This window comes from Pyxicephalus adspersus, chromosome 4, assembly GCF_032062135.1.
Source record: "Pyxicephalus adspersus chromosome 4, UCB_Pads_2.0, whole genome shotgun sequence".
Lineage (NCBI taxonomy): Eukaryota > Metazoa > Chordata > Amphibia > Anura > Pyxicephalidae > Pyxicephalus > Pyxicephalus adspersus.
In genome coordinates, this window is record NC_092861.1 from 145565001 (window position 1) to 145589085 (window position 24085).

Consider the following 24085-nt stretch of genomic DNA (forward strand, 5'->3'; position numbering starts at 1 on the left):
ATCTTTCATGATCTTTTCCAACGAAAAAAGGCTGAACGATGCATGAACGAGTGCTTCACTACATACAGCGCCATTCTGCTCTATGGTGATTATCGGTCTAGAATTATCTGTTGTGTGTATGTAGTCTTAAAGAAACACGACTTCTTATTTTTTAAATCCTTGCCTGCTCCTGTCTATGCATGGTCATGCAGCGATGTGTGCTTTGATGTGAGGAAGCAAAGTCCTGCTTTTACTAGGATGGGTCTCTGGTGTAGTTAAAGTGGAACTAAACTTAAGTAGAAAATTGTGAGCAGGCAAGTTTATTGTAGTATCACTACATCACTTTCAATTCTGCCCTCATATTTAATATTTAATATCCAGAACATTTCCAAGTCCTGTCATTTTCACCTGCGCAACATCTCCAAAATCCACCCCTACCTGTCCCCAGAGACCACCAAACTCCTTGTGCACGCTCCTATCGTCTCTCGTTTGGACTACTGTAACCTCCTCCTCTCCATTAACCCAACTCCTCTACAATCTATTATGAATGCTGCAGCCAGACTCATTCATCCTTCCCACCGCTCCTCTTCTGCTGCATCTCTTTGTAGTTCTCTTCATTGCCTTCTTTTCACCTTAGAATCAATTTCAAGCTCCTGTGCTTTGCCTTCAAATCCCTCCACAGTTCTTGTCCCACTTACCTTTCTGACCTGATAGATAAATACTCCTAGTCGCTCTCTTTGCTCCTCTAATGACCTACTAATGACTTCCTCACTCATAACCTCTTCACAGGCCTGGCACACAAAATACTTTTTTTTAGAGCTGCGCAACTTTCCTGGAATGGTCTTCCTCGTCCTATTCATTTGGCTTGCTCCTACTTTCTGCACATTTAAAAGAGCACTCCAAACCCATCTTATACTCGCCTGCTCGTCTTCTTCGGTCTCCTAAAACCCTCACTACTTCCCACCATTCCATATCCCTCTCCTATTATTTGCTGCTTCCCCACCTCTTAGTTTATAAGTTCTGTGTCACTGTCTGTCATTTGCAACCTTTATTTAATGTACAGCGCTGCGTAATATGTTGGTGCTATAAAACTCTTGTTTAATAGTTTTCCTCTATCAGCGTGCTACATCTTTATACCTAATCATAGCACAAGTAATGACTTATTGTATTGCTTTTCCTTCTTGAAATACTCCGAAATGCTTTTATCCTCCAATGTCAGATTTACTGTAAAGTCCCGGCACCTTTGTGACTGGTGGATATTGAACAGAGCCGGCTTCGATCTGTAGCTGACTGTAATGTGTGTGTTTGTTCTCTCTCCCACACTCATTAGTGGTCAGATTATTAGCTGAGCTGTAAAAGTAATAACCTCTGCGGTTCCATATGAACGGTCCGCTCCAGTATGTGTTAGCAGGTCTTTTTTTTTTATTATTATTTTTTTTTGCAGAGTTGATAAATAGGCCGCAAGGCAATCGTTTTGCTGGCTGTCTCCTTGCCTGGACTGTAGGAGATGTATGGAGCAGTCAAGCAGCACATCGCACTGCGCTCCACTAATCATTCCAGGAATTCCGAGAAGATGGATGGGATAGTCCCTGAATACAGGGGTTCTGACGTCTTCTCACCACCCCTTTCCTTTCTTGTGCATGGAGAAGCTATTCAAAAGGCACAAGGGGGCTGTTTTGTGCCGGGTTCATACCTGCCCTCTGATGTGCATTTTACTAAACCCGTTGCATGCATTAGCGCATTGTGGTTCCATTCCTAATGAAAGCACTAATGCAATGCAGCTTCACATACGTGTGCCCAGTATTGCTCCAGTACAGTGCATTGCCAGCATTTGCATTTAATATGAAATTGCAGAAGTGCAGTTAGAACACCATTACCACTCAATATCTGGAAGTGCATGGCCAAGTATCCTCATTATTACATAAAAACAGGCTTAGAGGAGTAGTAGTTTGGGTTTACACTTTTTTTAATGACATCTATAAAACATAATTGTATTTATCTTATACTGGCTTTCTTTAGGCAGCAGGATTTGGAGCGGAAGAGGCAGAAGGGTGATCCAGTATGGATTAATTACATTGCTCTCAGGCTAACACTGGAAGCCTGCTTAGAGGAGGGGAACAGAATGGTGACCTCACCAATATTATAAAGCTCTCTTGTCCAATCAGCAGGCATTGGCATATATTAGAACTTCAATAAATGAGTCTGGTACAAATCGTCTTCTCTCACTTCCTTTGCACTCATTTGTGTTCTAGGACCAGATCTAGGAGTTTCCTTTGGTGTGGGTGGCTGATGTAGCAATTTTTGTACAAAATATGTATAAACAGAATCTGTTTTTGTTTAAAGCTGTACAGCATTTTGGTATTTATAACTGCTGAAATATTTAAGGTCTATTGTAAAGTCTTCATGGGCCGTAATTACAGCATTCTGTTTCATTCCTGATAGCTACAAAACTCCTATTTGTAATGAACAGATGGAAATGAGTATTCACCCTGCTATGTTTTGGTGGCTACTGAACATTTGGATCATAATACAGGGGCACTGGACATTTGGGCCATTATACAAAGATGATGGAAATATGGGACATACTAAGGGGGTGGATATTAGAAAGTTGGAACAAAGTATAGAGGGGAAGTTGAAAGCTGGAGGAATATGACTACCTGGGTACAGCTTCTCCCCACCCAGCTGAAAAAAAAAAAAAAATGGGGAGTTTGTTGTGTTGCCGATGGTGTTCCTTTTTAATATAAACCTGAGGATATAAAGGAACAATGCAAATCACAACAATGCATGTAAAATATATAACCATGGGTTCCCTCCCTCACATTATTATTAATAAGAAGGATTTATATAGCATCAACATATTATGCAGCGCTGTGTAATAAATAGGGATTTTAATGACAGACAAATACAGACCATGACACAGAGGGAAGAGAGGACCCTGCCCTGAAGAGCTTGCAATCTAAGAGGTGGAGGAAGTATAACACGTCTGCCTGGTGGTCGAACATCACAATTGATAACCAACAGGGAGTCTCGAGTGACAAAAGGGGCCAGGTGACAAAAGGTCAGGAAATGCTCATAACTGGCTGCCCATATCTGTGAATGTACTGGTGGTTTTGAGTGGTTAGTTTTAGTTTTTTCTAGGATTCTGACACATTTACTTGGATGATGCTTGATGTCAGGATGACAACATTTCACCCCCGGTTATCTTTGAATTGGAGCAGTTGAAATCTGTTTTTGTAGAGGCATTTGGTTGCAGTGCATTTTTGAGGCTCTTCATGCAATGTCTCCGCTCAAACTGCTTCCATAGACTTCCAACCTCTTCAGAAAAGATCTAACTGCATAGTTGACAAATGCCAATATGAATTTAAATATGATGAGAAAGTGAAGTAAACAACTAACTTTTTGCTGTTTTTTTTTTTTTTTTTCAGTTGTTTCGGGAAGTTCGAATAATGAAGATTTTAAATCATCCGAATATAGGTAAGAGAAATTTGATGATTATTAATAATAAACAGTAGCGCCAACATAATACGCAGCAATGTACATTAAATAGGGGTTGAAAATGACAGACAGATACAGACAGTGACAGGAGGAGAGGACGCTGTCCAGAAGAGCTTACAATCTAACAACACAACTGATTTGCTTTTTGTGCTGCTTCTATCTCTTACTGTCTGAGACCAGATGAATGGAGAACTGCAGAAGTCTGATACCAAGTAAAATTTAGGTATTTGCACTGCTTGCATGTAAAAAAATAAAAAAAAAACTCCTATTTAATCGATAAATGAATACAAAGCTGCATAATTTAAGTCTATTATATCTGCCCGGAGTTCAGCTTTAACATTACTTCACACAATAGCGCAGTCACGGGTGAATTGTAACGCTTATCTTGATTTTCCTTATAATACTAAAGCAAAAAAAGCATTTTTTTTTTATCTTTTATTATGGTATTTTCAATTGCATTGAATTTCACTTGTTACCTCCGCTTTACAATTCTTTTACTTAAATGTGACTTAATGGATTTCGGTGTTTCAATTGCATCAATGTGTGTTTTTAAATCCATCCAAGAAAAAAAAGAAAATAATGAAATCTTCTACAAAGAAGGTAAATGTGTTACAATTAAATTAAATTGTTAATTAAGTGCACAATCTTTAAAAGCGGACCTAAACCGAGAAAAGCGGAATCTGCTAGAGGGTCTCAGGGCTGAAAGTTACAATAATCTGGTTGTGTATTGAATTCTGCTTGTTTAACGTAATTAGGAATAAGCAGTGTGTAGCCTCGCCCACTGAGCCATTCATTTGCATAACGGCACAAGGGATTATGGGAAAACACAGTATTAGGGTGGTTTGTGCACTTGTGATCTTTGTGTTCACAGACCGTGATGCACAGACTTCAGCAGTCGGTAGACTGCTGAAGTCTGTGCATCACGGTCTGTGAACACAAAGACTGCTTCATTCCATCTGTGTGGAATGAAGACTAGGTGCCCTTTGTTTCCCATGCATGCCTTAAAACAGTCATATTTATTAGGGGAAATGGCATTTTTTACTAAAGAGTAAGTGTATCACTTTTACATACTGTGAAGTAAACCCGTGCTACTCTTCTATCCCAGTTCTCAATCTTTCCAATTGTTCTCATTCCTAAGTAAGCAGCCCAAGAGCTGCGAAACGCGTCAAATGAAGGCGACTCCCCCTATTCTCACCTCTTCAGTGTTCTCCCCAGCCCCTTTTAGCTGGGTGCACCACCCAGCCCTTTTCGGTGACCACCCGGCTGCTTTTGGGTGGTTACTGAAGAGTTTGGTCACAATACAGGGCTGCCACCCACCTACAATTTCTTACCACCCGGCTTTAAAAAAATTTCTGGGTTAAACACTGCTCTTCTAAAACTTAATGCTTGATGGATATGGTTTTGGGGAAAATGTGACTATATTATTAATAGTGCATTGCTCCTTATAAAACTGTGAAAACTGAAAGTTTTATTGTTTTTATGAAATTGTGTGCTATTTGTATCTCAATGCTTGTTTTATAAATAAAATTGTTAACTGTATAGCCCTCGAAAGTCCCCGCTTTGGAGCTCTCCTGTTCAGAAAACCCTTTAACAAGCTGGGATTGCCAACTAATGTGGAGTATGGACAGCTCAGGAAAACTTGACAGCAGCAATCAGGCAGGTAAGGATAGTTATTGCAGAATGGATATCGCTTGCCCTTTTCTGCAATAACAGTCTGCCTGATTTAGTATTATTTAAAGTAGGACTTTAGTTCGACTTTATGTTTTGGGTTTAGGTCCACGTTAACCGGCGGTATTCTTATAAATGGGCACCTGCATCTGAGGTTTGAGGTTTTGGGTTTTAGAAGTGTAAATATGAGGTGCCCATGCCCATTCCCAAGCTCTTGTTCAAAACTGTAATATAAATGCAGTGGAACTAAAATAAAAAAAATCACAGAGGATCCATCCAGAGGTTTCCTTGATTGGGTCCCGCGTTGTCCCGGTATCCTCCTTCGGCCCGACGCGAAGAAAGCTCCAGGCACCACCATGTTCTTTGGTCCTATTCCTCCTTTTTGGTCACCCGATCCTGCACTCCGCAGGCGTAAAATTTGCATGGCGTAAATGGGAAAAAAAGACTACCTCCTATTCTGGTCTGGCTATTGGTTTCTCAGGCTGGAGCAGTGTCACGTTGGGTAGGTCACATGTTCTAATACAACTACAGAGCAAAGGCTAATAAAGCAGGCAGCAAGTGTCGTTGGGTAAGTTCACCTTGCAGTGTGGAAGACTTCTTACAGAAGACTGCATGGTTGTGATTCTAATGACCATGTATATTGACTCATTGACAGATGGCGAGGGGTGAAAGAAGCGATGAGAAACCGGCAGGATGAGGTTGCTTTTCTAGTAGGAAAATAGCCTTTTTTATGAGTCCTAAACTAATTGTACTTTCGGACTAACTTTTTGTACTGAAAAATACAAGTCAGAAAAAAAAGAATATTTCTGGCAATGTATGACCTTCAGAACTGATGGGGTACCATGGTTTCAGAGGCAACAGGTTCTTTTAGGGTTGTTATGCAGGTGGATGTACTTTTTAGGTTGGCCCTTTGTAAATGAAAACTTTTTTTTTATTTTATTCTAGTAAAACTATTTGAAGTCATTGAAACAGAGAAGACCTTATATTTAATAATGGAATATGCTAGTGGAGGTAAGTAACTTTTTTATGGTTATCTGTAATTGATTGTATTTATGAAGTGTATGAAAACTTTTGAATGGCATTTCAATGCACTGCAACACATGATAAATGAATACTCTGCAATGCAAAATCAAAAAATGCAGCGGGTCCAAAAATTCTTTCTTGTTTGGTGTATTACACAGCCCATTCTAATAAATTGGCTATTTTACCGCAACACATGGTGACGGATAATGTAATGTGCACTAACCTCAGTACAATGTTGTGCATTGGTACTGATAGGTCCTCAAATTGCACACTATATCCCTGACCTCTCCAGCTGCTTGTAATGTAAAATAATTCTTTCTCAAAGATCACACAAGACTAATTCATAAAGGTAAGACATCAAGTTAGTGAAGAAGGTTTTAAGAAAGTGAAAGTTCTTTTTAGTTGGTTCCATTGAGATTTTTTGTTTTCCAAAATCATAATCACACAACTAAAATAAGAGATTCTTATCCTTGCTAAAGATTTGTGAGCTGATCCTTTACTCTAAAGTAAGTTTATATCAGAGAGCTGGTATGCTGCCTAGGTTGTGCAGCAATAGAAAGTAATAAGGAAAAAGTTTGTGTTGGGAATTTAGTAGATGAGTTTCTCCACAACGTGTAAAGCTAGTTAGGTGAATAAACATCTGTTTTTGAAATGTTTTTACTAGTTATTCTGAATATAGTTTAGTGTGTATAGTCTGGGCACAGACATGTATAGAAAACCAAAGTAACAGCTGTTGAGGGATTATATTTTTTCATTTCTGGCCTCTAAGCATCTCACTGCTGCAGGTCAATTGTATATATCATGGGCAGCAATTGTCTGCAAGGTGACTTTTCTCTGCAACACACCTAATAAATAAAAAATGCCCCCATAATATGATTGTGTCGCATGTAATCCTTCTTAGCTATAAAAAAGCAGCACAGTAATGCTGTCATAGAAGGGATGGAAATGAGCCAGCAGTCTTCCAGGCAGGTGAAAGTCATTATTGATGCAGACAGACTCTGGAGTCAGGAAGGAGATTTTCTCACTGGGTGATAGAATTTGCCAGCTTTGCCCTGTGCTTTGAAATTAATTTTATCTAGATCAATACAAATGCTTTGGGTAAGCTCAATAACTCTGAATTTTATCAAAAGTCAGCCGGGGCAATGAGCTGCACGTGGATTTGTTTTCATGTGAAGGACGGACAGGTTGTCTTATAACATTGCAACTCTCAAAGTAAAACTCTGCTCTTGTTCAGCAGAGAAAATGTAACCACATTTGTTATTATTTAAGGAATTTTATCAAATGCCATTGTATTCTAGGTGGGAGTGTCTGCCTGCCATAGTTACATATTCAGCTTAGGCTACATACACACGTGCAATAATTGTCGTTAAAAAATGATCGTTCAAATATATTCAACCAATAATGTATACACTAGATTCGATCGTTTGAACAGTACGGGAGAAAGTTTCACAGAACAATACACGATCACTGAATGACCGTACACACAATAGATAGCGAACGATCGTCGTCCGATCGGCAGGGATGGACGTTCGTTTCCAGCGTCATTCCTCGCTCATCGGCGTCATTGGCCAGTCGTTCACTTTTTTGTTCCGTTTATCGGAAGGTTAGTCGTTTGTTTCCAGCGATAAATATTGCACGTGTGTACGTAGCCTTAAGCTATGTACACACTTCCAATTATTATCGTTGGTAAACGAACGACGAACGATCCTGCACGATATCTGCGAACGATCGTATAGCACCGATCCTGTACATACAGACAACGACACGATCGTTCGTAGATATTGTACACACAATAGATGCGATCGTTTGAACGATACAGGAAGTTACGTGCACCACAGGAATGTTCGTTCATCACGCATGCTCAGACCATGGACGATCAATGAACGATCGTACACACGAACGATGGTCAACGATCGTCGTCCAATCCGATCCGCCGGTCCGGTCGTTCATTTCCAACGACTTTCCTCGTTCGTCGGCGTCGTTGGTTACTTTTTTTACGAACGATTTTTGCCCAATCGATCGTTGGTCGTTCATTTTGAACGCATTTCGAACGATAAAAATTGGAAGTGTGTACGCGGCTTTAGTAAAAAGGGATAAGATGAGCCAATCAAATAAGCAGGAGATTACTAATAAGGGTTAAAGGGAGATTCCCCATCACCTAAATGTTCACATAATCATTACAAAACGTGTTTCCCTTTGTTTTTGTCTTTTATTAAAAAAAACACCAACATTTTGATAGAAAAACCCTTTTGTTTTCCTGTGCAGGGAATGTCCAGGGAGAAATCCTTTGAATAACATTGGTCTCACCAAGTGTGTCCCCAATTCTAGGGAGGAACCCTTAGTACTGACACCTCCAGGACAGTATGACAGAAGCTTGTGGTTTTTATGCCAATGGCAGTCCTGGGGTACCTGGATAATAAAATAAGGGTTGGGAGAGCCATTGCGTTTTAAGTTTGACACCACGGTCCGAGCACTGAACACATTTTGTCACGTCTTGGGTTGGACCTTTTGTTAAGAGACCAGAAGAACCATTCTTATACCCAGTAGGCCAATCATTGTATTGCACATCTGCACCCTGCGTTTTTTTGTGTGTGTTTACTGCACTACATTTTTTTTTACTATATTAGTAGGGTGTAGAAGAGGAGGCAAAGGGCCTTATGGTCTGGTTCCTTACCTCTCAAAGGGGGAAGGCCCAACCTTAGTTACTGGGAGGACCTGGCTTTAGTCAATTCCCAGAGGAAGGGGATCTTCTTGGTTTCGACCAGGGGAACCAAGTGTGTCCCCTTTCAGGAGCCCTCTGCCCCGTGGTATTTATAGCTGGGGCCCTTATCTCAATGGGGGATAGGACCATGAAGTACACCAGGAATCCTTTCATCAAAAATAACACATTGATGATGGTGGGAGAAGGAACCAGTGAAACCAAATTAGCAGTTTAAACATAAGTTTTAGGGTTACAGTGGACAGAGGTCATATGCAAGTTATCAGCGTTTTTATTATTATTATTATTATTACACAGGATTTTCTATAGCACTGACATATTACACAGCTCTGTACAAGTTCATAGTCCTTTCACTAGCTGTCCCTCAAAGGAGCTCACAATCTAATGTCCCTACCATAGTCATATGTCATTATTGCACTCCAAGGTCAATTTTGTGGAGAAGCCAATTAACAGAACTGCATGTTTTGTGAATGTGGGAGGAAACCAAAGTACCCTGAGGAAACCAACGCAAACACAGGGAGAACCTGAAAACTTCATGCAGATAGTGTCCTGGCCGAGATGTAAACCTGGAACCCAGCGCTGCAAAGGCTAAGTGCTAACCAGTGCTAACCACTGAGCCACCGCAATCGAACCATTTAAAATGTAGGCTTGAAATAGCAGCTGTTCGTAACGCTCATTTGTGGGCTGAAGTTCTCCTTTAACATTAATTAGGGGAAAAAAAGCAAAGTCATAAAAACAAAAGGCATTAGTGTAAATGTGAGCTGTAACATATCTCGGAAAGTGAAGCTTTCTCCTTGTTAACTCAATTGTACTTATATAAACTTAATGAGTGTTTTGGCAGAGGGTTCATCCAGCTGCGTAAAGAGGCCGGTAGTTGAATACCAACTCAATCTGTTCAGCTCTTATTGTATTACAGCTGCATCAGCATTTGCTGGTACATTAGGTTACACGCGGCTGCTGCTTATTAAGCACCATTGGCTGGGAGACAGGTGAGCTTTAGCGTGGGAAATCTCCTCCAGTTATAATAGTTCATTGGCTCGTTTTTAGATATTTGTCTCAAAGACACACACCTTATGTCCCCCAGCCCAATGCACAATGACGAGCTTCTGAGTTCATAACTTTGTATTCTCTGTTCTGTAAATCTGTGTACCTTCGGGCTTTGGTATGTGCAAGTGCAAAGCACAGCTATTTGCAAAGCTTTTAGCAAACTGGAGGAGATGTTGCAGCTAAGGGCAAATAAAAAGACAAAAAGTAATGCAGTTGAATTCATTAAAGCAAGGTTCACATCATGTGTTGCAATGCACATTATTGTTTCTCTAATGCCAGACTTCCTATATTGTATTACCTCCAATGGGGCATCTATACTGTGCCATATACAGTGCCATGCAGGGGATGCATCAGTTATCTTTACCTATTCATTCCATCCTGTGGTGGAAAGGATCCCATTCATCAACTAGTCAGCGGACTCATTTACACTAAACAAACTTAACCAACTTTGGAAAGCCAAGCCAACACATGGCTTTCCAAGTCATCCTCTGGCAGGTCAACTTACCCTTTCTGCTTCTTTTCTAGGACTGACTTGGAAACTTACCTCCTTCTAAACCCCCCCCAGCAGTAGCTTAACTTGCATTTTCAGCAGCTTATTTCCCCCTCCTAGCAGTAACTCAGCAACTCAGCTCACCCAGCTCTTCCTTTACTGCAGTTGTTTGGTTTCTCCGCTTTCCCTACTCACTTCCCCAACAAGTGAATCTAAAACATAAGTAATCTTGCTTCTTCTATACAACAGTGACTCCTCAGCTCTACTTCCTGCTTCATCTTCATACATTCTCAGTAGCTTAGCTCTGCCTTGTTCCCCTCCACTTGCTCAGCAGCTCAGCTCCCCCTTCCCACACTGACATGCCAGCCTTCCACTCCTCTAATAGCAAATTTATACACCGAGCCAGACCTCAGAGTTATTTTTATAAGGATGGAGCTGAGCTGCTGAGAAAACTTTGACGACATTAGTACCATGCTTGAATTTTGGCAAGGTTGTATAGAGCTTATCTTAATGCTCATATAATGAGAGTCAGTAAATGTACAGTAAATACATGGATGTCATTAATTCTGCTCAGAGATCCATTTAAAAAAAAAAAAAAAAAAAAACACAATGGGCACCTTACCTTAGCCTGTGTGTCCCATATTGTTATCAATTGCCTACAGAAGTGTCGTTTGATAGGGTAACAGGCTAACCTATTATTATTTAAAACCCGCTGGATGCACACAAATATCTATCAACCAAATTAATATTATTTATATGCTATTTATATAGTACCAATATATTACACAGTGCTGTACATTAAATAGGGTGTGCAAGAAGGAGAGGACCCTGCTCAGAAGAGCTTACAATCTAAAAGCATGGGGGAAGTATCACACAATAGGAGGGAAAAATAAAGTGGTAAAAGTTGTGGTAACAGTAACTAAAGTTGATAGCCCATAATACAAAGTGCTAGAGTTTCTCTTTAAGATCCTCTGGTAATTTCCATTACACCAGGAACATGGCAAACAATTTTGTTCGGTTTTCTTTTCCGCAGATCTGATGAATGTTTTGCTGAACATGTCCAGTCAGGACCCGCGTGTAATAAATGTGTTTATTTCTTGCAGGAGAAGTGTTTGATTACTTAGTGGCCCATGGGAGGATGAAGGAGAAGGAGGCCCGGGCAAAATTTAGGCAGGTAAAGGAGGAAATAAACTGCTATTTTTAGACTGACTGACGTCTGGTGTGATGGAGGCTCTTCCAGGAGGACTGAACAGTCACTAACCTCTGCACTACACACATTCACTGGGACTTCAATAGGATTCATTGTGTGCAATAGGCCGGACCAGGGGGGCTGTTTCATAGGGGTATTTTAAGGGTGCATCTATCTTTAGGTGTTTATTAATATCCGCTGCTCAGCTGCCAGATTCCTGTGCTGGCTAACTTCCTGTGAAGAGTATTTGTGCAGCATAACACCCACAGATTTATTATATCACCGCAGCGGCAAGGTGTAATTACCAATCGCAACCAATCACAGATCATGTTCTAAGGGAAATGTGTTACATTGTACACTTATGTGTACAAAAGTTCTTTAGAACAGAATCCCAGCATGTGTGTGGGACTTATCTGCAAAATATAACTCATTTTGTTCAGTCTTTTGATGATGAATGCAAACCAGGTCTGACTGAACTGCAAACACCTTGACACCTCTATTCATTATTTCATCTTTGGGTCACCTTCCTTTTCAATAGAAAGTGAGTTATACTTAACTTAACTTATATCTCTGAGCTCCTAAAGCCTGTGTGAACAGGCTTTTAACTCCTGTCATTGCTTTCAGCTTGAGGCATTTTTGAAATCATTGACAGATTATTATTAATAAACAGGATGTATATAGCACTAATATGTTCTGCAGCACTAATATGTTCTGCAGCACTGTACATTTAATACATGCAACTATTTCAAATTATTAATATTATTTTTGAACAGTATTTATTTAGCGCCAACCTATTACGCAGTGCTGTACTTTCAATAAGGGCTGCAAATGACATACAGATACGAACAGTGACACAGGAGGAGGAGAGGACCCTGCCCAGGAGAGCTTACAATCTAAGATGGGGAAGCAGCAACACAATAGGAGGGGGAATATGAAATGGTGGGTGAAAAATGAGTGTTTAAAACACAGACAAAGCTGGGTAGGTGATTATGAAAAGATTGGTTTGAGAGCTCTTTTAAATGACCCTGCTCAGGGTGGGGCACTGGTCAGGGTCAAGGAAACATCCCTGTCGGGCCATATACAGCCTGCGGGCTGTAGTTTGCCAATGCCTGCCTTAGACTGATAGCATTGTACAGTGCCATAGAGCCCAATTGGCACTCTAAAGTCTGCTACACTGAGATTTTGGAATTAAATCAAGAAAATTTTAATACATTTTAGACTATTAATAAAATACATTTGATGAGATCTTTCCTAAAAAGTTGGAAGAATCTTCATTTTAGGTTGGTTTAATTAAGCAGCCTCAAGTTTCCTCCTTCTTTGTGCTTGTTTTATTCTTCAGCTTAAAAGGTGAAAAGTTACATGAAGTGTGACAGTTGGTACTCTTATCAGGTTATTTCTCATGCCGTTACCCAGCTTCTGAGTGTACAGATTGTAAAGTCAGATAGCCGACAATTCACCAAGGAAGAGAACAACCAATCTAAAATGTGATCCTTCCCTTGTGCAGAGATCATGTGACTTAGAGATTTTTGCTTTGAGACATTTGTGCACTAATATGCTTTTTGCAAAGCCAGTCTTTCCACACTGAGCTTTCCTTCATTGTTTATAGCGATTGTGTCTGTGGTTGTGTTTTGTTTTTTAAATTGAGGACAAAAAAAATAAAATAAAAAAAACGCAACCAATCTGATTTTTTTTTTACTTCTTGATAATAAATATGATATCTTATTGGTTGCTAGGACAAAAGTGACTTGATATAACTAGTTGGTTGCTAAAGGTAACATTTCCATAACTGGCAAATCATTATGGAAACTTTGCACAGGCAAATGCAAGGCCCTTTATACACATTATTATTTATTTGCTTATAAGTCCCTTTTCGAAGAAGGACAAGGGTCCAAGTAATTAAAAAAAGAGGAGCAAGTAAGGCAAGCTTTACAAACTTTTTCTGTAAATCAGTTTTGGACAGCAAATGGGCCCCTAATGTATTAGGTAGACCTTGCATTTATTTTGCATGATGCCCTTTAATTAACCCATGCAGAAAACAAGTCGGTAGGCAAGGGGTTAAGGACCGCAGCAGTGGGAAAAAGCAGCAGCACATGAATGGAAAATTCACCCCCAGCTTTATTTTCCAGCAGGCCCTGCACTATATCCCAGCACTGCTCTGCTTGCTGCTACAGCTGTCAGCAGTCAGTAGGGATGAATACTATAAATACCCAGAACAGGGAGCTGTCAGGAAATGCACGATCATTATGCCATTCTGTTGCCCAAACAATCTCTCCCATTTACTATGGTTTGGATGGGTGCCAAATCCTCACAAGCTCACTCACTGCTTCTTAGAGCTGAAATTCCTCTCCTTTGTCTGAACCCAGGGCCTTTTGTCCTGCACTGCCTGGGCGCTAAGGGCTGGTACACATGGGCAGATTTATACTTCCAATCCACTGAAATGATCCGATTTGATGGGAATTCAGCTGCTGACCAATCATAGGAGAACTTTTTTTGGTTCTGATAGGTTGTAAATAGAATTGACGTGTTGGCAATAGCCAATCGAAAGTATACAAGTTGTGTACCAATGATCAAAAGCATCCGATCTGATAATCTTTTTAGAATTCCAAAAACTTTGAACTGGGAAGACTGGAGTTTAACATTAGTTATTAAAAATTACATTATCGATGTTCAACCCAGATATTTTTTAAAGCCGGTGGGAAGAAATTGTAGGTGGGTGGCAATCCTTATATTGTGACCCAACCACCCAAAAACAACCGGGTGGTCACTGATTAGTGCCGGGTGGTGCATCCAGCTAAAAAGGTCCGGGGAGAATGCTGAGCATGGTTCAGTCTATTGTAGGTTGGCTGTAATGAGGAGATGACAAAGCCACTTCAATGCAGAGTTATTTGTGGGCATTACATTAGGGCACCACATGCAGGTTTAGAAAACTATTTACAGAACCCTACCAGCCATAATCTGCACTGCATAGAGATGCACAAAAACCCAATGATGGAATCATTGAAACTGAAGTAAACTCTTAAAGTGTGTAATGGAATTGAAAAGGTTCATAAAAATCAATTTCATGATGAAGGGAGACAGGGAAAGCAATAAATAGGCAGATTAAACTTCAGCTGTAAACTACTTACCATTTACACAGCTATTGTGTTACCAGCAGCAGTGAAATCTCTGGTGCATTTCTAATATGCCGACCATCATGAGCTTGAACTGCATGACAGTAGTGCCCAGGAGACAGTGCCCTTTCCCTTTGCACAATCACTCGGTGCCCCCTCCAGCATCCCCCATAAGCCTGTCTGACCCATTCTGTTTCATGTCACAGTGCAGCACTCTGGTGTGTAATAAGTTTTAGAAACAAGCTACACACACCTATCCAGGTTGCTTGCATTCCCTGCTGATCAACTGGTACCTTCTCAAACTCCAAGCTTTACATTCTTCATACATAAAGTTTAGCTGGCACAAGTTTTAAAAAGTTTTCAACCCTGAAGATCCACTGTTTTCACCATCAGGAAGCCGCTCCCGAGTTATGTTTTGCCGTCAGTGCTAGATTGAGTTCATGTAGACAGGAAGTTGCTAATATGAGATCAGTAATGCTAACATGCATTAATATGAAAGAAAAGGGAAATTTGTATACTAACTAAATGTTAGTTATTTCTTTTCTTTTTTTTTATTATTATGGTTTAGCAAACCAAATGCCATCCTGTTAGGGCTTTGATCGACTTTACCATGTGGGTATACTCTAGGGCAATAATTAACCCGCTGGTGCAGTGTTCTCCCTAGCCTCTTCTAGCTGGGCGTTCCACCCAGCACTTTTTAGTAACCTGGCTTCTCAAGCTGTTTTGGCGTGTTTACTAAAAAGTTGGGGCCACCACTCACCTACAGCTTCTTCCAACCCAGCTTAAAACAAATTCTAGGAATATTACTATGGTCTATTGATAATAATATTAGGCATCATCCTCTGATGTTCCTAATAACTAAAATAAAAATGGGAGGGTTGGACATTCTTTGGAATGGTAGCATGGGTGAAGCTGGGAACTGGTGCCAGGGGTATTGCTTCTGGAGCCCGGTAATGTTTCATGCTCCTTGTGTTTTTTATGTGGACTTTTACATGTTGTTACTGCTGCACAATATTTTGCAATAACTTTATAAAATTTCTCACCTTGTCCTTTTTGTTCCATGTAGATTGTGTCTGCTGTGCAGTATTGTCATCAGAAGTGTATTGTGCATCGAGATTTAAAGGTAAGTGATTTCTGTGTCCTCTACAGATTATTCTCTTGTATTTCAGAACAATATGACCCTTTCAGACATCTGTCCCTTTAATGTAATTGCTGTAGCTGGAGTTTCTCCCTATAAAGAACACAGATCTGCAGTGCCCCCTGTAGGCAGTCTGCTGAATGGCATTCATTGTGCACTTGTGTCTTTTTGGCTTGTTTTTTAAAGAATGCTGGTTGCTTGGATCACACGGTGAACCAGTGCTATAAATGAATAAATTCAATCCTAAGCCCTTTACCCTTGCATGGTATCACTAAGACAGCCAGACACACTGCCAGAGAATATTAATATTATCATGGGCAAATATGGGCAGCACTTTGGCTCAGAAGTTAGTGCTCTGGCCTTTGCAGCGCTGGATCCCAAGTTCGAATCTCGGTTAGGACACTATCTGCATGTAGTTTGAAGGTTTTCCCCTTGTCTGCGTGGGTTTCCTCTGGGAACTCCGATTTCCTTCTACATCCCAAAAAAACATGCAGTTAGGTTAATTGGCTTCCCTCCCAAAATTGACCTTAGACTTTAATAAAGACATATGACTATGGTAGGGACATTAGATTGTAAAAAAAAAAGTATTGATACATTTGTTACTAGATATTGATTAAAAAGATTTTCACATGGATAATTGCCAATAACTCTGTAACTATTACCGGTATGTTTCAACAGGCGGAAAACCTCCTACTTGATGCCGACATGAACATTAAAATAGCTGATTTTGGATTCAGCAATGAGTTTACAATCGGTAACAAGCTGGACACGTTTTGTGGAAGTCCACCGTACGCTGCACCGGAACTCTTTCAGGGAAAGAAGTACGACGGGCCCGAGGTGGATGTGTGGAGCCTTGGAGTCATTTTGTACACTTTAGTCAGCGGCTCCTTACCCTTCGATGGACAGAATTTAAAGGTAGGGAACGTACAAAGAGTTTTTAATTCTGAATATACCCCTATATCCCCCCACCCCCACATTCTTTATCTGTTCCGGAACCTTATTCAGACGTAATAGGAAATGCTTTGGGGACTTCAAGTACCGAAACAAAACTGACCTCTGTTGATTCTTAGGCTTGTCTCATATTAATGGATATGTAGAAACTACAATCTCAGTCTTAAAGGAACTGTCAAGTGATCCCACTGAAGTTGAACTATTTTTTGTGGTTGCAGTGAGAGATAGCATTAAAAAATTTCTGCAAAAACATTAATAATTGAAGCTGTTGATGAACTGATGTTTAAAATCCAATTAAACCTTCACGTCTTTACCTTATTATTCTGCATCTTACACTGCAGTGTTCTGTGCTCGCATAGCCAACTAACAGCCATCATCACCGTTGTATCCTCACACAGACTCGAATTGCAGAAAAAAAGGATGGGGGCTTGTCTATCTAGGTCTGTTACTACTGAGAGCTCTGGGTTTTGCCCTGGTACGGTTTTTTTTTCTTTTGTTCTGTATGAAATATTTCATACGTGATGACAGCAGAAGATTTCATGCTCAAAGTATTCTAGGAGGTGGGCTGCTATTGCTGACCTCACTATGAAGATGCCAGCTGCCTGGCTGTCTTTGGTTTTAGTTTTTTCTAAATAGGCAGATCAGGAAAGTCAACGTCAATCTCCTTTTCTTCATTCTAGATAGGAATATGAAATCTAGTGCAGTGTTTTCCCCAGCTCCTTTAAGCCGGGTGCACCGCCCGGCACTTTTCAATAACCACCAATTTGTTTTTTGGGTGGTTACTGAAAAGTTGGGTGACAGGGCTAGCCACCTGCCTACAGCTTCTTCCCACCCAGCTTAAAAAAATGTATGGGGAGAACACTGCTACTACATGGCAGCCATGGGAAGTAGTAAATATAGAAGATTTTACCAATGGCAGGCTTCACACATAATATATTTGTCACCATTTTTATTAATAAACCTGAGCAGTTCTGTTGACACGGTAATCATGTGTGGTTTTTTTTTACTCTTCTAAAGGAATTACGGGAGCGAGTATTACGGGGGAAGTATCGCATTCCTTTCTATATGTCCACAGACTGTGAGAACCTGCTGAAGAAACTGCTTGTACTGAACCCTATCAAGCGAGGCAGCTTAGAAGTAAGTGATCAGCTTATCTGAAGTTTTTGGCTTTGTATTAAAACTACAGTCTAAACTATAGTTTTAGAAACTTTTGTGTAGAGAAGAGTTAAAATACCTTACAGCTTTTTTTTGCCTGTGTACCATTGGAGAATTTTTTCCTTACCTCTGTCCAGAGACGCAACATAAAATTATCCCTTTCTTAGACATTTGCCCGTATAATAGGCAACCCCCCCTAAAAGACTACTGTAAACTTTTGGATTTCTTGTTACTAATATGCCCCAGTGACACTAGTTACCATAAAGAGGGATTAATCTCCCCAATGGGGACACAGACTGCTTTTAAATCATTTGAGGTTTTACCCCCTTCCCATTCTAAATCTAAAAAAAATCTAAAATGTAACTGTGGGCGGATTTTGTTTCTATTATCCAATTTGTTTTACTTGTCAAAATATCAAACCATTTTGTTCAGCCAGTCTTGTAATTCACATGGTTCTGCAAAAGGGCTGTATTTATGTGCCATCCTTTACTAGGCACACCTAAATAATGGCTCCTCTTTTGTACAAGTTGTGCCCCCTTGGCCATGTGATTTTTTTTTTTTTTTTTTTTTTTTTTGCAGGCAGCATATTTTTTGATTTGTATATAACATTATTTCAATCGGCCATTAGTTCTTTTAATTCTTGTTGAAGTTCATTTTAATGATGGCTTCTTTCTGAACGCAGTTGCCTCTCTTCCTTTCTGAGTTGCCCCATGTTGTCATTTTGAGCTGGGCTGGTACATCAGTACTGATGGTGGCCCTGCATGTAGAACACATGTATAAGAAAAGTTCTGTCATTCCTTATTACTCTATAGCTGCCTGTACACAGTGCCGACTACTTGCAATACCTGACTACATGTTATTGCTTTTCACACTACATGCGATTTGCTATTTTCCGTTTTTAAACAGACAAAAGATATATTCTATGAGATTTATGCATTGCACAAGGTTACCTAATTCCTTGTTCTTTCTAGCAAATCATGAAGGATCGGTGGATGAATGTTGGCTATGAGGATGATGAACTGAAGCCATATACTGAGCCTGAGCCAGATAACAGTGATACAAAGAGAATAGGTAGGTTAAACATGTGATAAACACAAACAAAAAATTAGGAAATTTAGGAATACAGAATCGTGAGATTATACTTTTCGCATTCTTGCATATTCCTTGCTGTCTTTGTAGCCAGTGCTCTTCTCTCCATTGTTCCAGGCTCAATAGGGCCCTCCATGCTCTCACATACAGTGCAGGACTGCTGGTCTTGCATTGGATGTGATAACTTGGAGAGTCTGTGACCGCAGGAGCTGAGGAAAGAGGCAGCTTTATGGCTCAGTTGTACAGAACTGGAGCCTGTATTAATGAGACGTAAACCAATTATTTTGGTGTATTCCAATCATTGTAGATAAAATTACCAATTTTTCCTTGTTAGGTGGTTTTTATTTATTCTCAAAGTTGAACTTTAACTACATTGTAGTTCCTTTTTGCCTTTATTTACAGCTGTGCTGGGAAAAAAAATTACTTGACAGTTAATGGCACTTCCCCTGCTTGCAATGCAGCCCTGGCATTGTCAACACTGTGTCACTTCTCCTGCATCAAGCTGGCGTGCAGATCTGCAGCTTATAGTGATCAGGATGATGAAGTGATGTTTTGCCTATAATCCAGCCCAGCACATATTATTCCTAGAATTGGCTTGCAATATTGGTGCATTTTTTTTAATTATAATTCTTGCTACACTATAAAGCTTGCTACGCTGTAATCATCACATAAACACCTTGATGCGTTTTACACTCTTTGTGCTTTCTCATAACATTAACACACCAAGGTGCTTTTCATTAGTACTTCCTAGTGGCAGTGGATGATCATTTGTTTCTTTGTCTTTTGGGACGAAGCACAGGTCTCCTTTTAGAAATGACTTTTTTCATACAGAGAGTAGTGTTAGCTCCAGGCATAATGTGCAATTATACTGCTGGAATGTTCCTGGCATTAAAGGGTCAATGACCCTGAGTCAACGAAGGGTTAAAGGCATACAACTGTAAAAACTAAGTGACATTGACTCCATAATGTCCAGACATTTTTTAAAGCTGGGTGGGAAGAAATAGTAGATGGGTGGCAGCCCCTGTATGGTGACCAAACTCATCAGTAACTACCCCAAAACAGCCTGGTGGTTACTGAAAAGTGTTGCCCGGTGCTCCCAGCTTAAAGAGGCTGGGAAGAAAGCTGATGTTCTTCTTTGTGTTTTGTATGGCATATTTAATATTTACCATCTTCGTTTTGGTGGAGGTTAGTGATCTTTTGCATAAGCTCCTGACAATTTACTGTGCATTTTTCCCCCAGATGTTATGATCACAATGGGATTTTCAAAAGAGGAAATCAATGAATCTGTATGTAACCATAAGTATGATGAAGTCATGGCCACATACCTGCTTCTGGGTAGAAAGCCACCAGAGGTAAACGATCACTGGTTTTGTTCAAAATTTTGTTTGTTGAATATGTTTAGTTGTTTTAATCTTTATATTTGTGCACTGAGGAGATTTACAAGGTGCAGTGGAATATACAAAAATCTGAGTATTTAGAGTGGTTATGGTATGACACGTCCATTCTTAAAGAGAGTTAAGGGAACTTTAAATATTTAACATCTGTTTTGTAGTCAAACATTTGACAATGACATGGAGTTCTGAATTGTGATTTCACAAGCAGCAAAATACAGTGGGAAATAATGATTTGCATGTAGGTGTGAAGAACACCAGGGAATATATAGTGCAAAACTTACCACATGCATCCCTTTTACAGCATATGGGTCCCATATTGGCCATAAGTGTTTATAGGATTAGAATTTACTTAGTGTGCACCAAATGACCTATGCAATAGTAGACATTATCTTGTGGTGGTGACATATTCAATGTGCTGTGCTCAGCCTGTGTAGAGAGCAGAGCTATGGAAGGGAACCCAACAGTTCCATCCTCTACAGGCTGCCTGCACAAAAGTTTCGGGTGGGCGGACACAAGACCAGTAGTAATAAAAAGGAGAGAGAACCGCGCTGACTGGTCTTTATTACAGGAAGGGTCTGCGCTTTGTCCTCTTCTTGCAGCTTTTGGTAGTATTAATGAATTCATCCAGGCTGCATGAAACCCTGCTCATCAACCCCCTCTTATTCTGAGAAAGTTACATCAAAAGGGACTCTAAAGCCCCCATCCAGGGAAATATTTATATTTTTGAAACCTTATCTTAATGTATGTTAAGATAAAGTTTAGAGGTACAAATACAGGTATTTGAAATCAAATTTTATTTCTTCCACAGTTTGAAGGCAGTGAATCTTTGTCCAGCACTAACCTGTGTCAAAGGTCTCGGCCCAGCAGCGATCTAAACAACAGTTCAGTGCCATCTCCAGCCCACATGAAGGTCCAGAGGAGCATATCGGCCAATCAGAAACAAAGGCGGTTCAGTGATCACGGTGAGGACTCTATGTACTGGCTTATTTCTAAATTCTAAACTTTTGTCTTCTGTTTAATGTTTGCTATTGTTGCTGAAAAGCCCTAGGGGAGCATATATGTGTTGCCTGCAGTAACCAGTGACTCCAGCAGCTAATTTCCAGTGCAGGTGATTCAATTAAATTGGCAGAGAAATCCTAATGTCACAAGCAATAAATACACTTTTGTTTTCTAATATGAAAACAAAAGTGTCTTTATTGCGTTATGTGGTTGGACACTGAGGGTCGATTCCCCCACATCCTAGATCGTAAGCTCTTCGGGGCAGGGTCCTCTCCTCCTGTGTCACTGGTTTTATTCGCCTGTCATTTGCAACCACTATTTATTGTACAGCGCTGCGTAATATGTTGGCTCTATATAAATCCTGTTTATTAATAATAATAATTATAATAATAAAATTACTAACCCACAACCTAGGACATGGCATAGAGGGGCTGAGCACCTACTGCATGGCCAAAGAGTTCAACCACAGTGTTCTCCCAAGCCCCTTTTAGCTGGGCTCACCACCCGGCTGTTTTGGGGTGGTTACTGGAAAATTGGGTCACAATACATGGACCGTCCCCTGCCTACAGTCTCTTCCTACCCAGCTGAAAAATAAATTCTGGGGAGAATATCGAACCAGTAGGAAAAAATATAAATAAAAACTGCATTTTCAATATCCTACTCTCACCTGTGGTCCTGTGAAAGGTTAAAAATCCTATAAAAGGTGATGAAAAAATTACAATTTCTTCCTAATCCCCTAAGCTCCTTGGATAGTCCCTGGATCAACAGTCTCTAGTTTCCTTATGGAATGCTGTACCTAGTTATTTCTGTGCGTTTAGAAATGCATTCAGCTTTGCCCTAAAATCTATTGAGCTTGCTAAAACCAATTCCTACTGAGAAATATGGTACGGTAAGTAATCACTTTATTTCTTTTCCTCCCCCTAGGCAGAATGAGCAGTAAACATAGGAAAATGTGTTTTTACCATAGTTTAGCTGATCTACAGGCTAAAACAACAATTTAGGTTAGATCAGGCTCATTGTCTCAAAAATAAATGCTTTTAAATTATTTTCGTCTAACATGAAATGCTTATAGTATGTAGACTTATTATTTTACTGAGAGCTAGCATATCACATCTTAAAATTTGATCAATCATTAGGCAGGATTATGTAAGATGAGTTTGTGTGTGTGTGTATGTGTGTGTATAATATATATATATATATATATATATATATATATATATATATATATATTTTATTTTTACTGCTTAGCTTTTTACTGAATGTAAAAGTGGCAGATTTTATTTCAGAATTTGTCTGGGTAAATAAATTAATATAAAACTGTATATTTCACTAACATTGGCGTGCACTGATCCAACTCTTTCATGCTGATGCTGCATTTTCCTGTATAGGATCTGTTAATATAGGGATCAGTTGTAAGAGAACTTTATTCTTACAATATTGCACTATTATATTGTAGCCATTTTTTTTTTAAATTTCTCTGCATTTACTCACAGACCTGCATACCCAGCAAAGTGTCTGTACAGATGGCAGCAATCTATATAGTGCTGCCAATGGGCTTAAAGGAAGTTTCTGCAGTGGATTAAGTCTTTGTCTGCATGTGCAATCGAGAACATTTTTATCAAAGTCTGTGGGGAAAAAAAATAATTTGCTAAATACCCCCATTTATTTAAACCACATACAGGTGTCCAGACACAATATTACTATTCCTGCTCCTAAAATTATTTTGAGTCAGATTTTTATAGTTTTTTTTGTATAGTTTTTTTTGTACAGTCTTTATTTTAGAAATTAACCTATTTTTATGAAAGAGATTTCTCAGAACATTGTTGGTTATCCAACAGGACCACTTCACAGCCTGCATTAAGGCTGCCTTTGTGGAACTGAAGCCTTGAACTCTGCCACTTTGAAGGCAATGTGTCACTGCTGGCTATAATTGCATGCCAATGTCATCTCTTGAGTTTGTTTTTTACAACCCGTCAAGTAATCTTTGGAAACATATGAGAATGACGTTGAGAGGGGAAATTGAGAATGAAATGAGGGGATAAAACTTTTTTTTTTTTAGGAGGGCACAACAGGGTTTGGCCTATATGTTGCCACCCACAGATATGAGACTTTTACCAGAATGGCTGACAACAGTCATATTGGACAGCCAATGCGCATGGTAATTATAAACCAAATTTAGGAAGGGAAAAAAACAAACTTTTTTCTCTATTCATAATCTTTGCAGTATATGTTTCCTCCTGTATATAGGAAATGGCCACAATAAACTTACAATTGAGATCTTTTATATTTATGCACAGCTGGACCATCAATCCCACCCTCTGTCTCATATACGAAACGTGGGCAGGCGAACAGTGTTGAAAGTGAACAGAAGGAAGACTGGGATAAAAACGGCTCCCGCAAACTCAGCAATGCCACTGTGGGCTCTAAAGGAGAGGTGACGGCGAGCCCCTTGGCGGGACCAGAGAGGAAGAAATCCGCTACTGGTGCAAGTGTAAGTTTCAAGGTACCTGTGTAGATTATGTACTTTCTTTCAACTTTTTAGACATTACCTTCATATGGGTATTGTTTGTTAATATAGCCTAGATTGGTGGAATTGCTTGTTTTTGATTTCTTTTAATCTCCAGTTACAATCCCTGATG

The 24085-nt window shown here is 39.8% G+C and overlaps 1 protein-coding gene across 3 annotated transcripts in view; it reads left to right on the plus strand.

Annotated features, from left to right (window-relative positions):
* Positions 1-24085, plus strand: part of MARK1 (microtubule affinity regulating kinase 1) — an 84845-nt gene that overhangs the window by 47731 nt on the left and 13029 nt on the right. For 2 of the 3 annotated variants that reach the window (XM_072409884.1, XM_072409883.1), the window contains exons 4-13: positions 3405-3453; positions 6088-6153; positions 11525-11595; positions 15787-15843; positions 16537-16773; positions 17827-17946; positions 18936-19035; positions 20293-20405; positions 21256-21409; positions 23744-23937. In XM_072409884.1, the coding sequence (XP_072265985.1) occupies positions 3405-3453; positions 6088-6153; positions 11525-11595; positions 15787-15843; positions 16537-16773; positions 17827-17946; positions 18936-19035; positions 20293-20405; positions 21256-21409; positions 23744-23937 (1161 nt within the window). Of the gene's footprint in view, positions 1-3404; positions 3454-6087; positions 6154-11524; positions 11596-15786; positions 15844-16536; positions 16774-17826; positions 17947-18935; positions 19036-20292; positions 20406-21255; positions 21410-23743; positions 23938-24085 lie in introns of those variants that run through there. The other variant, XM_072409885.1, reaches the window with a different exon arrangement.